The 17,927-nt window shown below is 40.8% G+C and overlaps 2 protein-coding genes across 13 annotated transcripts in view; one reads left to right on the top strand and one right to left on the bottom strand.

The window, feature by feature from the left end:
- Positions 1-2,355, top strand: part of ADGRF5 (adhesion G protein-coupled receptor F5) — a 39,977-nt gene extending 37,622 nt beyond the window's left edge. For 9 of the 10 annotated variants that reach the window (XM_064411719.1, XM_064411717.1, XM_064411721.1 and 6 more), the window contains 2 exons: positions 1,319-1,403; positions 2,249-2,355. In XM_064411719.1, coding sequence (XP_064267789.1) covers positions 1,319-1,403; positions 2,249-2,328 — 165 coding nt within the window. In that variant the 3' untranslated portion in view covers positions 2,329-2,355. Of the gene's footprint in view, positions 1-6; positions 224-1,318; positions 1,404-2,248 lie in introns of those variants that run through there. The other variant, XM_064411727.1, reaches the window with a different exon arrangement.
- Positions 2,356-3,307: 952 nt separating this feature from the next.
- The window catches only part of MEP1A (meprin A subunit alpha), a 51,981-nt gene continuing 37,361 nt past the window's right edge, over positions 3,308-17,927 (bottom strand). For all 3 annotated transcript variants that reach the window (XM_064411729.1, XM_064411730.1, XM_064411728.1), the window contains exons 2-15: positions 15,817-16,672; positions 15,708-15,732; positions 15,563-15,610; positions 14,861-14,901; positions 14,676-14,754; positions 14,237-14,354; positions 12,819-12,994; positions 10,920-11,141; positions 9,838-9,987; positions 8,284-8,499; positions 6,912-7,370; positions 5,338-5,508; positions 4,568-4,775; positions 3,308-4,200 (exon numbers count right to left, since the gene is read on the bottom strand). In XM_064411729.1, coding sequence (XP_064267799.1) covers positions 4,053-4,200; positions 4,568-4,775; positions 5,338-5,508; positions 6,912-7,370; positions 8,284-8,499; positions 9,838-9,987; positions 10,920-11,141; positions 12,819-12,994; positions 14,237-14,354; positions 14,676-14,754; positions 14,861-14,901; positions 15,563-15,610; positions 15,708-15,732; positions 15,817-15,966 — 2,211 coding nt within the window. In that variant the 5' untranslated portion in view covers positions 15,967-16,672 and the 3' untranslated portion in view covers positions 3,308-4,052. The remainder of the gene's footprint in view (positions 4,201-4,567; positions 4,776-5,337; positions 5,509-6,911; positions 7,371-8,283; positions 8,500-9,837; positions 9,988-10,919; positions 11,142-12,818; positions 12,995-14,236; positions 14,355-14,675; positions 14,755-14,860; positions 14,902-15,562; positions 15,611-15,707; positions 15,733-15,816; positions 16,673-17,927) is intronic.

Below are 17,927 nucleotides of genomic sequence, written 5' to 3'. Positions count from 1 at the left end.
GAACAGGGTTTATTCAGAAGAGCCTGTACAGGTATTGCTAAAGAACTAGGAAACCGACTTAAAAGCAAGGATAATTAAGAAGATGAGAACACAGGCTCAAAGGAATTAAGGAGTCCATTAAGGTTGAACAGTCAGTTCAGAAGAACAGCATTGGATCAAATCACTCCAGTTTCCACAGGAATTGCTGAAATTGGAAACTGCCCTCAGAGATCATCTTGCACCACATTCCCATCAGAGCATGGTCAGCTAGAGCTCAGAGCTGTGTCCAGTTGGGTTTGAGTAGCTCCAAGGATGGAGACACCACAAGCTCTGTGTGCAGCCCTTTCCTGTGTTTGACCACCCTCACAGTGAAAGAGTTTCATCTTAAGGGGGATTTCCTGTATTTCTATTTCTTCTCAAAGCCTCTTATCCTTCCCCTGGGCACCAAGGAGAAAAGTCTGGCTCTGTCTTTACTCTGTCCTAATCAGACAGCCCTGAGTATGTCCTGGCATTGGGTTTGTTCCTCCCCAGGGACAGGAGGACTTTGAACTTCCCTTTGCTGAACTTCATAAGATTCTTGTCATTCCATTTCTCCAGCCTGTTGAGGTCGGAGAATGAGCAAATAAAGCAATATCAAAGTCTTTGATTAAGTGTTTTATATGTGATTCATTTACCTTCTTTCTCTACCACCTTATGCTATAGGTGACAATACACAACACTGCCTAATTACCCCCACCAAAGTATAACTAAATAATGAAGAAGGACTGAACAGTAAAAGATGTGGTTTTCATACCTTTTTTTTAATACATCCTTGGAGGAATCCCGTTAAATTCTCAAACCACTCCAGAACCAAAAAAGAAACTTAATTTTGGCAGCAAAAAGTTCCTTCCTTCCTTTGTATCTGGACTGCAGAGAGTTGTGTTCCAATGCCCTCTAGCGTGTCAAGTTAAATTTGCCTCAGATTATCTCAGGATGTTGGCTGTCAAAAACAATCCCCATTCACATAAATCTTAGCTGTTGTGGCTACCTTAGTGGCCATACTGGCACAGATAAGAGAACAGGATCCCATAATGCCTGTTAGGACAGACTGGAGCCTAAGCCATCCCCCTTGGCCAAGAGTTAGAGACAAACAGGTTGTGCCCTGTCGTTTCTTTTAAAGTTGATCACCTCCATCACCACCATGTGTGAACTTGATACCTCACAATCATCTAGCTTTGCCTTCTGTGGATTGTTTGCTCCTACTACTGAAACTAAGTTTACTGGAACCTTTATTTTTTCCTCTCTAAAATGGGGCAACAAAGAAAGTTCTTTTGACAAAAAGCATTTTTCTCTCTTTCAGTCATCCTCCCTGAACCTGGTGACACCAATGCTTGCTATGAGCTACCCATTTTCAAGAACCTTTAACAACTTATGTGGAAAAACAGGTATGTGACAACTGATCTCCCTTACTGAAGCACAAACAGGATTTGGCTTTCACTCTTGCTCTCAGGGTCTGCTTGTCCTGATATCCATTAATCTATTTGTCTCTCCATGCATCCATAGATTGTTTTTAATCTTCTAATGCAAAGGAACTGCAACAAGTCAACTGTAGCATAATCCTAGTAGCAAAATTGTCTATCTCTAAAACAATTATCGGATGTTTCACTGATTCTAAACCCCACTACGTGAGCTTTGTTTTGAGCTTAATGAGATCACGGCACAGTTCATCTGTTATTCATCACCACTTTGGAACTGTATTTCTTCAAATGTTCTCTGGTTGTCATTTTGTGGACATCACCATTTTAGTTATGACTTCATCTTGCAAAAAGCAATTCTGGAAATAACATTTCATTTCTAAGTGTCCAATCTTTGTATCCACACATTGTTCAGAGAAGTTAGGGATACTTGGGTCTTAGTTTAGAGCCTTGTGGCCATAAGAGAGAGGGAGCTGGGTTTCATCTCAGGAGCCTGTGGATGTGTTGTGTTCTGGATGTGCCCCTGTGCTCCAGGAGAAGAACTAAGTGCCTCCATTTGTGTGAGAAAATCATTGCCCTGTGGCATGGTTGGCAGTTCAGCTGACACATGCTGGCCGTGTCACCAAAGAGTTTGACCACAACTTTCCCAGAAACTCACTTCCTGGTCCAACCACGACAGTGGTATTGCTGTAATCCAGGGCTGCAGGGCAAGGCAGAGCCACTCGGCCACCAGCACAGGTGTCACTGTCCTTACTTTACAGCGACAATGTCCCAGGCTCTCTGTCCTTGCCTAACCCCTGTGCTTTGTTTTGCAGGTAAATATAGAGTATCTTCTTCCGAGCCATCCACCTCTTCCACTGAAAATACTTCCAAGGCATATTCCTTGCTTAACTGAAGCACTGCCAGTGCTAACTCATGTAACTGAAAGGACCTCTTCCAAGACACACACAAAAAGTTCCTGGAGTCACCAGGAAGTGGACTGCTTCTTTTTGACTAAATTGTGCCTTGGTGAATTCTTCTGGAATAATCATTTCTGGTTAATGTGTAAGGCAGGGAAGCTGAGAGAGGAGGAATTTTACAATGTCTGCTGATCCCAGAAGAGACAGCAAGGATTTGAAGGCCTTCATGTGCAAGAAAGGACATTGGGAGTGAAGAATTCTCAGCCCTTAAGTGGGTGCTTAGCACTATGCAGTACTGAGACATGAATTGCAGTGCGTCACACGTTGTTGTCCAGTGGATTTGGTATTTCCCCATCAACTCTCCGAATGATCCCAAAGGCCTGTGTAGATACACAAATACCTCACAGCTTCTCTCCTGCCCTCGTATTAGAGTCCAGAAAGGCTGTAGTGGTTTCCACTTTCCATTTAAGACTTTCCAGAACTAAAAATTTCCAACTGAGAAGGCCCATTTCAGATCTTCACTTTTGACTTACATAAAATGAAGACCGTGGTGATTCCTGCATGGTCTTCTTTCAGATGGAAAGACTGAAAGCTCAATGTGGCACTTTTTTGAAGAAAAGGAAGCTTTATGCCCTTAACAATATTTTTCTTTCCCTTGATGTGTAATGTGGTAAAACAGAGATGGTTGCTGCCCTCTGCCACAGAGGGGATGGCATTTATTTAAGGTATAGAAATGTTAAGAATGCAAGGAGTGCCTTGTGTAAAGTCTGTATGTTTGGGTCTTCTCTCAGAGGAGAAACACACTTGAAGGACTCAGAGAATAAGCTCTATAGTGAATATAAATCATCATGTGCCAGGCAGGATGAATGGTTTTATATAAATTATTGCTCTAATACTACACTTGTGGAACAATTTATTTCAAGCCTATACACCTTTAAAGGCAGGACTCCTGTCTTGAGAAGAACCTAAAAAGTATTTATCATGCACATAAATGTTACAAAGTTTATTGTACAATATGGTAGAATCATGAAGATTTAGATTTGAGGTCAATATCAAATACTGCAGCCACGCGGTACAGTTCTGTTTGATTGTCAGGGAACCAGGCCTGTGTTTGCCAATGGTGAACCTGTTCCTGGAACTTTGAGGTGAATCAGGATGGGAAACTGTTCTCTACAGCTAGAAGAATTTATGATGGCTTGGTATGGGCAAGAGTTTATGAATTCTGTGTAATAGCTAATCAGTGTAAGTACACCAGCACAGCTCCAGGGAAAGGGAGTGATGCTGTACTGACCTACATAAGTATCTGTACCTTTAGAATTCTTGAGCAATTTTTGTAGGAACATTTCCAGAATCTTAATACAGGTGTTTGGGTGTGATTTTTAACAGTGTTTGGAGAGGTTCAACCAGTTATTTAATCTAAGTTTGAACCGTGGCTGAGAGTAAAGGCATAGGCTCTCAACACTTCTGCTTGCTATGGAATGAAGAAACAAAACTTTCAAAATACACACAAGAAAGGGAGTGTATGAATTTTCATCAGACAGCAGCTCTACATGACACACTTTAACTGCCACATCCCTCAGAAAAAAACAGATTGCTGCCAAGCTGTTGGCAGAGCTTTTCATCCATATGATGACTGGTTTTCTCCAAATTACATTCATCATTTTTCATTGAAAATGGGTGTCTTATGAACCAGGTTGACATTTGTGCCCCCTGCAGTTATTTATCTTCTAGCCATCATGGAAATGAGGACGACAGTTAAGACAATGGTTCCAGCAATTCCACCAATCGACATTCCCAGGATGCTCCCATGGACTTGCCTTGATTGACACCTCTCCCCAGTGAAGAAGAAGGCTTGTCCTGATGGGCACCTGGGAAAACAAAGCACAGATTCAGTGGATCAGGAGCCTTGTCATGCCCTCACCCCAAGGTCCTCACATTTGCTATCCCAGATGAGCAGCTCCCATTGGAGGGGTTCATGTCACAATATTCCTACCTTGTTAGGAGGCTATTTACACACCCTGGAAGCACCACAGAATGGAGCTTCTTTTTCTTTATGCTGAGAAACCTGCCCTCCTGGCTGCTGGTAGGAACTAGCAACTGTGGTAAAGTATTTTGTTTCTACAATTCCTTGACAACATGGTGGCTTAGACCTCTGAGCTCTGCAGCTCTGAATACTTTTTAGCTGCATTACTTGAAGAAGAAAGCCAGAACAAGGAAGGAGGAGGTCTGTGGTACCTGCAGCTTGCTTTTCCTTTCACATTCACACAGACTCCATCATTCTGACAAGGGTTTGGGTCACATGGATCTGGCAGATAAGGCAGCTGGTCTTGGACAGGCTCCATGTCCTGGGCTGCTCTCTTCTGCCTTTCAAGAATGAGGCCTTCCATGAGGGCAGATTGCACAGGTTTGACAGGAACTTCAGTGTTATTGAGGTGAATTATATCTTTAAAAAAAGGAGAAAGACATCAGAATCAGTGAATGATGCTATATGTAGCATGCCTTAAGTCAGGGGCTCACAGGTTGCTTTGTAGACTAGAGGATGCTCCTTGTCCATTTTCCCTTTACAGAGCTCTTGCTGTACCACCACAAGTTCTGTGTACTTAAAGCATAAGGTAGAAAATAATATTGAAATTACAGAAGCTAGTAAGGTAAATGTGTGATTTTTCTATGAGGCTATTCCATCTGGAAATTAAGGCAGTGGGGATGGCCTTTAGTATGTTCGGTGCTTATTAATGGACATAGCTACTGGTCAGGGTGCTTAAAGGTGTCCAAGAAGTTCACATTTCAAAACACACTGCCATTTAGATCCCTCTTAACTCACAATCACTTTAGTCAACCTCACCCACCTGACACTAGTCCTATTTCTGTGTCCCATCACAGAAATGCTTTTTGAAGTTGATCCCCATTAGAAGAGATCTTGGAGACAGGTGTCAAGAGTTATTTGAAAGTATGAAAATAGAAAGAATCACCTATTTTGTAAGGAGAATCAGGAAAGGGGTCCTTACCATTAAATTCTGCAAAAATAATAAGGTCATCATTTTTCAGGAAGCTTCTCCGTCTCAGCTGGCTGTGAGATATGAAGTTACTCCACCCCCAGGCTACACTTCTGTTGCAATTGCACGACTCATCAAACCTTCCAGCAATTGATGGTTTATCCCATATTATAGCTCCATTAGCTGCAAAGGGAAAATGAGAACCACAAAGTTGACATGACTAAAAGTGTGACATGACTTTTTCCTGCATTACTGTGTTAAAGGTGATTTATGCTATAAAATCAAGTTCAGGCCTGAAATTCCCAAACAAATCCCAGAGGACTGACAAACTAAAGGTGCCAGGTGATCTTTAGGTTAGGTCTGTATGAGGATTCTTAGTCTATGTGAGGCCATTGAAATTCCACAACTTCTCTTACACTGAGAACTAAACAAACACAAATTGCCTCATTGTTACCAGCTAGGAGTTCCCTCCTGAGTAAGGACACTCCCAGACCAGTTTTTAGGTACTATGGTTTAGAATTTAGCTGATTTTGGTCATTACTATGATTTTGTTAAACATATTCATCTTTAGGGTTTAAAAGCTCCTACTGAAAAAGTATGTACTTAAATTCCACTAGAAAAAAGTAGAAAGGGATGAAGATTCATGTGTAGTATTTTACACTGTACCAAACTCATTTTTGTCCCATTATTCTTATTTCTATCATAGAATCACAAAAAACTTTGGATTGGAAGGTACCCGAAAGGTCATATCGTTCCAACCCCCTGCCATGGGCAGGGACATCTTCCACTAAAACAGGTTATTCCAAGTCCCATCAAGCCTGGTCTTGGACCCTTCCAGGAATGGGATATGCACAGTTTTTCTGGGCAGCCTGTTCCAGTGCCCCACCATCCTCGCTGTAAAGAATTTCTTCCTAATATCCAATCTGAACCTGTTCTCTTTTAGTTTGAAGACAATTCCCTTTTGTCCTGGCCCTCTGTGCTGTTGTAAATTGTCTCTCTCCATTTTTCTTGCAGGCTCCCTTCAGGTACTGGAAGGCCACAGCTAGGTCCCTCTGATTGTTCAGCCTTCTCTTCTCCAGGCTGAACAATTCTGAATTAACACATCCATGAGAAAGGGTGAATGTTGTGCATTCAGACCACGTAGGCTGAGGTTCCCTGAGTGTGTTGAAGTTGACTGAGCCTCCAAAATGGAGTTTTAACTTAAATTACTGTTTAGTGACAGAATACTGCACCGTGCTGTCATTCCATCAACGTGTGGTGATATCACAATGGTCACCTATCACAATGGACAAACCACAGGTAGAAAGAGAATTGCCAGCTCTTGGAAAAAATCTGTATTTAGAGTCAAGCTCATATATTCCAGGGGTTGTTCATAAGAACGTCAACTTTACATATGTCAATTTTCATGTTATACAGTCTTCCACAGGCAGGAATTCTGAGTCACACACAGGGAAGATGTACACAAGAAAGTGTCCTAAATTGGGAAATATGGCCTAAGTTTCTCAGCTCTGAGTCCTACACTCAGTCCTCTTACTCAGATTCCTTGGCTATCACTGTCAATATTCCTCCAGGCAGACACCCCTTACCTGAGTTAACATGGTCCTTGCTTGTGGTGAAGCTTTTGCTCGAGGACATCCTTTTCAGGACGTCGGGGTCCTGGTCCAGCACTGTGAGTGTGGCCTGGCGGTTCAGAGCTGGCCACTCCAGAACTGCATCGTTCTCTCCACTGCACAGGTGGAAGGCAACACGAGCATAGCCACTGTTTTGGTAGTTGGGCAACACGCTGATGCCAAACCCATAACCCTCAGGGCTGTAAAACCGGGGGCTTTCAACAATGCTGATGGACGAGTTCTCAAGGATTTTGCTGAAGTTGCGAATGACCCACACAGCTGTGGGACAGGGGGTCTCTGTCAGAGTCACATCATCAATAGCAATCCCACCCAGTGAAGAGCTGGGATTGCCCTTCAGCCCTTGGAAGAGGTAACGGAACTTCTTCTGAGCGTTGAGGGTTACGTGGGCAATTTTCCAGTTGGAGTCAGTGTCCGCTTTGGTAAAAGGAAAGAAAAACCTTGCCATCAGTGAGATTAGAGGTATTATGAAGCACCTTGCCCCTAACCATCCATCCCAGCTGGACTTTTAGACAACTGGACCCCTCACAGAGTCCTGAAGGCCAGAGATCTTAAGTTGATATTGTGACTATAATATATCCACATTGTTTTGTCATCTAAATGCTTTGGACATGTTGTACATGGAATTCTTCACATGTTAGAGAATGACAGCCTTCAGTACAAAGGACAACAGCCTCCAGTACAAAGGACAACAGCCTAAGGGCTAAGATTAAACAAGAGGATGTGAATGAATGACCCAGTGTGTTCCTGACACTTTTTCATGGATTTATCCTTCACTGTAAACTGCTGCAGCCTCATGTAGGCAGGTTATGACAGGACTTGTGTTTTGACCACATAAATCACATGGAACTCCAGTGGCTGAGTTTGTCCTATTTAGCAAATCACCCAAAGTGGGAATCCAGTTCACATTTCCGAAACTGCATATCCTTTTATATTCCCAACTATCTAAAAATCAGTCTGGGGTTCTTATTGCCTGCAGAGGAGCACAGGTATTTTGCACCTGAACAGCCCACTCCTAGATCATATAGCAGCCAGTGGAGACACAGTCAGGTGGTCTTCAGCATGTCCTGGGGTCCCTCTCAATCACTGAGTGCAACATAATATTAGGAATGCTGTGACTTCTGCTGTGAAGCACCAAAATTACATTATTACAACCCACAGTTTCTCTGCTAAAGGTGTCCATGTAATACCAAAATTCTTAGCTGTATTGCAAGATATTCGGGTAACTTTGGGAAAATCTTTTGGCTTCTGAGCCAGTCTTCTGTATTCATGGGAAGAGTGAGACAACTCCTCCTCTCTACTCAAATATTAATCTAATTTTCAGAATTACCTTGAAAGGTTTGAATTTTCCTCATCTTACGAATGTTCCCAGTGCCATCATCCTCTTTCAGCCAGATGATCAATTTGTCAGAAGGGCTTCCTGTGGTCCTATAGAAGAACTGGAGGCACTGCTGAGTTCTCTTTGGATAAAGGATTCGGGACTCTAGGACTGCCACCTCATCTGCCTGGCCAGAGTTGGTGTTGAAGTACATGAAGTAGCCAGCATCTGGGAATAAAAGGTAGTCTGTCACTGCCTGTTTACACATTTCCTGCAAAGCTGCATGGTATAAATTCATCATTTCATCTGCACATTTTAGTAAACAGAAGAGTAGTACTTAACATGAACAATAAAGCAAGTGACACGTGACAACCATCCAAGACAGACTGGGATAAGAACAGGAGTAGCAGTTCAGCATATATATGGAATTCACTGCTGTCAGCTCATGTCAGTTTTGCATTAGTTGGCCTACTTGGAATTTGGATTCCTCAGGAATGTCAGAGATACATGAAGCAGAGAAATCACTGTTTACCACAAGCAATTAGAAGTTACATTTTTTTACTTGATTCATACTGATGATAATATAAAAATTATATCTAAGAGGTCATGTGCTATATTACCTTGTAAAGAGTAAGATAATTTCTTATCAGCAATAAAGATAATAAACAGGGGTTGGACACAAAACACTGTCCTGATCTTGAACATGCAGAAGGTCTTTTTTTACAGCTTGCCCAAACACTTCAAAACTCAATGACTCACCATAAGAAAATTACTTAAGAATTCCTGCTCCTCTATTTTTGAAGTATTCTTTACTTTAGCTTTGAAGTGTCTACATTTATCCTCATATTTACAAGGATTTGCACCCCTATCATATCTTGGTATCATTCAAAATTGTCATGTCTTATCTATATTGTGTTGCTTTTTAGTTATTTAATTTAGTCAATGATTAAATTAATAAGTTAATTTTTTTTAGCTGTTGTTTGAAAGTTCCATGGACTCTTGTCCAAGACAATCACAGGATGGTTTGGGTTGGAAAGAACCTTAAGATCATCTTGTTCCAACAGTTATATCTGCAGCTTCATAAAGGCAGTGCACCTTCCTGCAGGCTTAGTGAAGGGTCTTGAGCTGTTTATCAGGTTCTCTCTAACCAGTCAGGGGAATAATCTTCATTCCCTTCCACATGGTAGTTGAAGTCTTTGCAACTTTCTTCTACTTCCAGAACTAGAATTCCACAAGCTTTACTTCCCATTTGCATTGCAAACACAACATTTATGAGTGGCTACAAGTGCTGTTTGATTCTTATCATGAGGTAATATAACTCTTATACAGACTTTGGAAGTTGCAGTGAATTGTTTTCCTGGTTATATTTAAAAGACCTCTAGGTGAGATTGTTCTTTGTCCCCTTCAATCTTGCTGGTGTGGAGAACATTTCACTACATTGAAAAAGTTTAGTGAGAGTGGGAATGCATGCACTGCCTAGAGTCTTTACAAACTTCTCTGAACCCATCATTGTAGTCAACCCTGGAGAAAACCCAGCTGAGAAAGTGCTTTGTTCCTTTCTTTTACCTCTACAGTGCCCAGAAAGTGTGTGGTCTTCCTGCCCCATCACACTTCCCTGTTGGTGGACCCAGTCTTGGTCATGCTTGGTGCCCTGGATCATACCACAGATGTTTTCAAGCTCAAAAGAACACTGGTCCAAAAAGGTGTGAGTTGAAGCTGAAAAAAATACACATATGGTCACTTCAGAGTGAGCTACTAGCTCATTAAGGTTTCTGTTTAATTTTGGGGGATTTGTTTACGGTAGGATAACCATCCTGTAGAGAAGACAGCCCTCACGTTAGCAGATGTGAGCCCAATGACTCAAAAGAGGAAACATTTGATTCCTGGAGGGATTCCTTGGATAACGACAACAATCTTTGACCTCTTTGCAGAAGATTAATAAGCCCCATGTGGCAGTGACAGATGGTGACTTCTTGGTGCCTCTTTGCCAGCCTTGGTGTATTTAACAATTCCTCAGATGAGGTTATTGTTCTTCATAACTGTTCTCTCATTGATTAACTTGAGCTCTGTCCTTCCACTCCAAGCAAAGTCCACCCGGTTACCTTGGGCTGGTTCAGCTGAGTTTGCCTTCAAGGTGATGCTTCTGCTGGCAGCACCAAGGGGACAATAACTTCTCATGAACAACCGTGATCAGTGATAACATCTTTAACCAGCTCAGCAAACACCTAGGCAATGTGGGACTCTAGACCTAGCCAATCTCAGGTGCAAAATAATCCGATAAAGTCCAAATGTCAGCAAAAGAGGACAAAGTGCAGTTGCATTCACCTCAAAAAACACAAGACTGCCCACACACCAAGGTAGAACACAACCACAGGTCTGAACTGCTGGGAGCAGCATGGAAGAAAAAGTGTGGATGGTTTGACTTTCCTTGACTAATCTTTCCTAAAATAACGACAGTGAGAAGAGCCAAAAAGGGCTGAGAAGAGAACAAACTGATTGTGTTTACCTGCACATCACAGGTCCTGTCCCATACCTCTCCAAGAACATTTGAAAAGAGTTTTTGTGAGTTTAGAGACATAAGGGAGGTGAACCAGCCTGGCTCAAGTATAACCAAAGAAATTGTTTGCCTTGATTAAATTCTGACTTACTGCAGTTGTACATGCGATTCAGTCTTTCCAGGTCAATGGCACTGAGGTCTAGACGTTGTCCAATTATGTCATCAAACGCTGGTATCTTTGCTGTTATTGTGGGGACACTTGCATTTTTGTTAAATGAAAGTGGTTCATAGTGCATCAGTGATTCGTAGTCATAGGGGGTGTTCAGATCAGTGATGTAGGTGTCGTCATACTTTGCAAAATTGTGCTCTTTGCCTGTTAAAAGAACAGAAAAGTGCTTCCTTTTTAGAGAAAATGGAAAGGAAATGGCATCACTGTGTCCCCTTGAATACAGTTTTCTAAGGCACAAATTATATACCCCAAAGCAATTACTTCATGACTAAATATTAAAACTTAGCAAGATTTGTGTTTGTCATTTGGACAACAAAGCAGTGCCTTTGGATTGCAGTTCTGTGCTCTAACAGGTGACCTCAGTAAATTCAAAAATGAATATCAGTGAGCTGTAAAGAATGGGATACATAGGAGGTTAGATTAGAATTAATAGGAATGGTTTAATAGTAATGATCCTGAAGGATTCAGTTTAAGGATTAAAGTACTCCATTCCAGGATCTGTGAATATTGATGCAAATATTTCCCAGGTATTAGATCATATATGAAGAAGAAGAGGCCCTGAAACTCAAAGGAAACAAATATGACAGCCTGGAAGTGTCTTCAGGTTCTGCTCTTCTTTGAAATAAATAATGGCCTAGCAATCTCTGGAGAAAAAAGAAAGATATTTTTACCCTAGATTTACAATACTGATATGATATTTCTATTGAAATGGCTTTTGGAAACATGTTTCACATGGTTTCTTGGTGAAATAATTTGTACTTAGAGAAAGTTTTTCATTATGAAGGTGTCTGCTAGGGCAAAGACAGGGAGCCATTTCACATGCTGTGGCATAGAAGTAAAAAGAGCTTGCCAGCATTTACAATTGCAAATAATGTTTTCAGAATATTTGGCATTCTTTTTCAAAGACAAAACAGCACATGATTGTGCTGGTGGGTAATTACACTTTCTCTGCTTAACAGCTGCCCTCCCCTTCTGCAAATCACAAAGGTCTTCAGTTCAAGGCTTGAGATTATGTAAGAGCTTAGAATTGTTTTCTTACAGAGACTTGAATTGCACCTTTTATCAATTTTTTTTAAAAAACCCTCTTCTAGTCACTCCTTTTCAAATATATCATTGCTATGTAATACAGAATCAGATCTCACAGGGAAGAACAGGAAAAACTGTCGAGGGATCAGGGGGACTGTGAAGAGTTTGCTGAAACTCATAAAGCTCCTGAATATGGTCACACTAAACCTGAAGACAAGAACCTGCAGACACACCTGGGTAGTAGAGAGCAGGACAGAGCCCTATTTTATATTTCTCATCTGATCTAATAATGTTAGGGGTTTTTTCATGTGCAAAGTGAATATTTTCAGTTTCAGGAAAGCGTGAATCTCTGAATATAAAAATCTTTCAGACTTTGAAAGGATCTTTGCCTACAGAAGAGCTACCTCAAAACTTGTAATCTAAATAAATTTACAATTTGCATTACATGATTAAAGGAAACAGATTCATAGACAGGAAGTAATTAGTCTAAAATAAGTCTTAGTAATTAGTTTAAAATAAATCCAAGAGCCAAGGGAAAATAAAAGTCCTGATTTCCAAGCAGGACTCTCCATTCTGGCCTTAAACAATGCTCTGGTTTGACTAGAAAAGTTGCACCAAAATTTCTTAATATAGAGTGGTCTCAGGTGTTGCCCCTGAAATTTTCTAAATTTTCTAAAATTCTATCCTTAGGAAGGTCTCTTTAAACCTAGATGTGAAAATGGGATATTGATAAATCTATACTTTGCAAAAAGTGTAATTTGAACAGCAAAATCTAACTTGAATGTTAAAACCCACCTGCAATAATTTCATCCCACCAGATATTCACGTAGTCATCCCGGTCCATCCTTGACTGCTCATGGTAAAATCCTAAAGCATGCAGGATCTCATGTTCCACAATTGCTTTGTAGTCACACCTTGACCCAATTGAGAGGTTCTGTCCAGTCTGCAGGTCCCCCACCATGGACCAACACCTGAGAAAAAGGGACAGCTTACTCTCTGTCCAGTAGTTTTCTTCTCTGTGTTTAACTTTTCAATCTGCTCACTGGATTTAGAGTAAGATTGTAGAAGTTTTTAATATAGAAGAAGTCACCTAAATCATTATTTGGATGCTGACCCTGTGCCTTGATACCCTAAAAATACTGTAGCCTGAAAGCAGAGTAACCCCCAGAAACTATCACTTCATTACTTATCCTCTGTGGCAGAGAAGATCACCCTGCATTTTTGAAAGGCACAGAAGTTTCGTCCTGCATCAGCTGCCATTTCTTGGCCAAAAAGAAATAAAACACACAAATAAAACACACAAAAGAAATAAAACACACAACCTACATGGAAACAGTAAATTCATTGAAACAGGCAGAGCATTTTTGCAATAACTTGAGCTAGAGAAAAGACTCGGGAGTATTTTGAACAGCAACATTTAGTCTTTTTTAACAGCAACCATACTTTGCATTGGCCAGAGCTGTGAAAGTACATTTCTAGTATTAAGATCTTCAACGCTGACTTGTCAAAAATCATGGTGCTTGTAAACTTGTAAGAGAAGTGTCATAGGACACTCAATGAAGACCTGAAGGCGGAAACATGAACTTCTGGGAAAACAAGAAATATTCATAGCTGATACAGTGAGAAGATTTTTGTGCTTTTCTACATTTTCTTTCAAAACATACTTAGATGTAGGAAATAAATCCTTTCAGTTCTTGATGTCTTGAATCTCTGTGCATAAAACACTTTCAGATTTTGAGAGCCCATTCTTTAAAGAGCCATGTCAAAACAATACAAATATTAATACAAATATTAGAATAGATTGTCTTTCTATTGTCTTTTTTTTCTTTTTTCTTTTTTTTTTTTTTTTTTTTTTTTGGTCTGTCTTCCAAAAATTTACTTAAATTCCACCTATTCACATTCACATTCTTGGTAAGTTAAAAGGATGTACATGGAGGTCTTCATCAAAATGGAAAATAACCCTGGATGGAAAAGTGGAAGTAGTTGATGAAAACCCAGTGAGGCTGGGATTCACTTTCAGAACTCACCCTCCAAACAGCAGCCAGCAGAGGGAGCAGCTGCTTGCAAGCTTTTTGCCTAAGAATCTGATTTGTTTTCCTGATGGCCTCTTTTTCTCTGCTGACAGCAAACCTTTAGACTGCTGAAATCAAATGGAATGAGTTCCCAGCTGAATCTACATGGCAAAACTAAACAGAAATTGCTATTATCCTTACCCCTCTTGCTTGCTAAAGAAAATGTAGGTTCTTTCTCCTTCATATGGCTTGAAATCAATGCAGGACTTCAGGCGGAACATTTCAAATGCCTGGAGAATGACCGCTTTGGCATTCAGGTCTGGAAAACAAGGACAGAACCTTTAATACATTGCAGTTTGTTCATCTTGGAGACATAAGATATGTACAGATACACACGTGGAACCAAAGGAAAAATTATTGAAAAGAGAAATTATTGAATTTGATTAAATTGTGGTTTGCTATGTTAGCTGTAGAAGAAAGAAAAACAATTTTGATATAAAAAAGACTACAATAACTTAGTTATTAGTGAAATTTAACATTTTTAATTTGAAACAGTTCTGGAAAAGGCAATTTTTTTATCACAGTGACTGCAGTGCAAATAAGGATTGGAGATAAAATCTGAATAAAGTGTCTGCATTACCTAGGTCATCACCCAGAATATAGGGAATGGGGAACTTCCATCTGTAGGTCTCATTTCTTAAGGCATTTCGCTGATTTTTCTGAAAAGAGAATTAACAGCTGGTGATGTATCTACTGTAGGGAGATGAGCAGATTTGTAGCAAAAATACAATAAGGACAAGTGACAGAAAGCTTTTAATTACTTACAGGCAGCAAGATATCACCCTGAAAGAGGTCCAGTCCAGCAGCTGAAATGGAATTTAATCAAAGATGGTGTCAATGAATTTAAAAAATATTTCATTTTATAAACCACATTGAACCTGCTTATACAAAGTTAATGTCCTCGGGCATCTACAGAAAATAAATAAGGACCAGCCTCTATACACTGAGTTACAGGTAACAACAGAAGTAACAGCAGTTTCTAGTTTCAACTCAATATTTACTTCATGGCAATCTCTTCTTGGCAGTGCCTTTGTGGTGGCACAATTATCCATGGTCACCTTTGATGAGCTCTGCTTGCTCTCAGGCAGTGACAAGAGTCACACAATGGGACAGCGATCAATAAACATCAAAGTTGTTTTCCATATTTGCAAACTTTATAAAAATCATATAGAGATGGACAGAAAATTCAGTTGGCACTGCAGAGTCCTTCTGAATCATACAGTGTTTTTCTGCCTTAGCACCATGGGTCTGTCCAAAATTCAGAAACAAAAGGCATCTGCATCCCTTGTTCACACAGAGTTACAGTCCTGGAAATATTCAGAGAATCACAGAGAGTTCTGAGCTCACTTGATTTTAATTCTCCTGTTACCATGAGCTACCTGACCATCAGACTCCTTTACAACACTGAAAGTTCAGCATTATGCTCACAACTCTTCAGGCCTCATGAGAATTTAGGTGTGAACTCACCCAAGTTGATTTGGGGGATGTCTTTGAATATCTCACCAGCTCCAGCATCTGCAAGACAGCCAAAACATAAAGTGTTCGGATGTGGCAGCTCACAACAAGTAGAAGGAAATGCTTCAAAACTCAAACCAGCTCACACAGCACTTACCAGCTTCACTGGAGAGCTGTCCCACCTGGAGGAGAATGGAACACAACCAGTATAAGGTATGAGATGTCTCCGGACTGATAGGAGCCTGTAGAAATCAGGTTTTACTTACAGAGACTGGAGAACCATAGACAGAACACAGCAGAAGCATCAGGCTGAGTGGGAAGATGCTGGAGCCCATTTTTGCAGTGGGAACAGAAGCTGGTGTCCCTCTCATCTCTGGCACTATATAGGGCACGTTGCTGAGCTTTCCATGGAGCATCAGCCAATGAGCATCAGACTTTCCACCTTTGAGACATTGTTATGACAGTTAGATTTCCTCCTGGATGGCACCTGATGGCATTGCTCTTATCAGCTACTTAAGTCCACGTGGAGGAACATTGCAGAGAGGAATGTGGTAACTTCTTGTCTTCAGTGCAGCTGGTGAAAGACCCACCCAGGCTTCACATAAGAACTTCTCCCTCTGGCTCAAAGTTGCTGACTCCTTCCCCTGTGTTTGTTATCTGTCAGCATTATCATCTTGACTGCACAGGAGAAAAGCCTTAAATCTTAAACAGAATTATTCCAGGTTTATAGCACTCCAGTGCCATTACAATTTGGCCCAGTGCTGCTTTCAATTAATAATTAACACCACATTGTAAAGATTAGAAGTAAGAGAGATATGATTATGAATCCCCTTATAGTGTCTTTCCTCAGCTGATCCCACCCCAAATCCAATGTTCCATGCACAACCTGCCACTCTCTGCCTCCAGAGCAGTCACTTAGAGCAGTAATTCTTGGCCTTTCAGGTGGGTTTCAGAGATCACAAACTCTTGTCCTGAATCTTGCTATCTTCTTTCTCAGGGACATGGGTCAGGAAGGGCTCTATAAATCTCTGGTTTGCTGTGCATCAGTATTCCCACACATGTGCCCTGGAGTGCTTCAGTGCTTTTATCTTAGGCATGGAATCCTGCTCCTCCATTTCACATCTGAAATTACAAATCATGGATGTGAGGATGTTCACTTCTATGTTCAGCAATTAGGTAGAAAAGGGCTTGTGCCATGACACCACTACCCACAGCACAAGGCAGAGAGTTTGAGTAAGAAGGTTTTGAGTAGGAAATGGGCCTGTCCTAGAAAGAAGTCAGTCCTTCAAGCTAAGCAACATATTTTTCTCTAAACAAATCAAAGTAGGAATCTATTAATAAGAGATAACATAGCAGAGGAAAAAGTACAGAGATTTTTTTCTTGTTTAGAGAAGAAGGACCTCAGAACACTAATCCTTCAACTATCATAAATGAATGTTCTTCAACACTTTCTTTTAGGAAGAATTGTTGCTGACACCTAACCTGAACAGGACATTCTACTAGCAAAATAAGCATGTCTCAAGATACAGCATGTCAAGGCTGCTTTCACAGGCGAGCAAAGAGAGTCCAAACACAGCACCAAGGCCATACTTCCAGACGTTTTGCAGTGGATGTGAGAAAGAAAGCAAAAAAAAATGAAGCAAAAGCAGAGCTGTCTGAAAACCACTTGGTTTTTAGTACCCTTAACTTTAAAATAACTCAAGAACCTAAAGCAGATGTCTGAAGATAAGTAATTCTGAAGGCATACATTTGTTTTCATAGATATATATATAGGGGGTCTCTTGGATGCCTTTTAGACACTGAGCTAGGCTCTAAGGTCTCCCTGGAAGCTTCTCTTCTCCAGGCTGTACAGCCCCAGCTCTCAGCCTGTCTCCATAGCAGAGGGACTCCAGCACCAGTTTCATTTTGTCCTCTCTGGAGGGCAGTGCATGCACATTATTCCACTGGTTGCAGTTCTGTGAAAAACTTGGTGATGGGAAAAGCTGCTGCTCTTCCACTCTGGGAAGTACAGCAGGTCTCTTGCAGCCTTTTGGTCTCTTACTCCACATTGCATGAAGTGCCCAAAATTACTGTGCACCAGTATTCCCACACCCAAGGGCAGATCCACCCTGGATTCCTAGACACAGGCACTACCTGGTGTCACTAAATGCAGATAATACCTTTTGTTAATCTGCTTGCATTGGTTTTAACTCCACTGTAACACAGAAAAACTCAGACACAGAAATGTGCCTGAAATTTTTGTCCTTTGTAAAAGCAAGAGCAAAATCAAGTGTCTCCTGAGCTGGAAAAAATGTCATATCAAAGTGACAACAACCACATTTTTAATAAAAAAATCACCCATCCACCTTCCCAATTTTTAGGTAAGTCTGTTTACCAT

Source organism: Passer domesticus, chromosome 3 (genome assembly GCF_036417665.1).
Source record: "Passer domesticus isolate bPasDom1 chromosome 3, bPasDom1.hap1, whole genome shotgun sequence".
Classification (NCBI taxonomy): Eukaryota; Metazoa; Chordata; class Aves; order Passeriformes; family Passeridae; genus Passer; species Passer domesticus.
The sequence above is the reverse complement of the archived record's forward strand: the minus strand, read 5'-3'. Positions and strand labels throughout refer to the sequence as shown.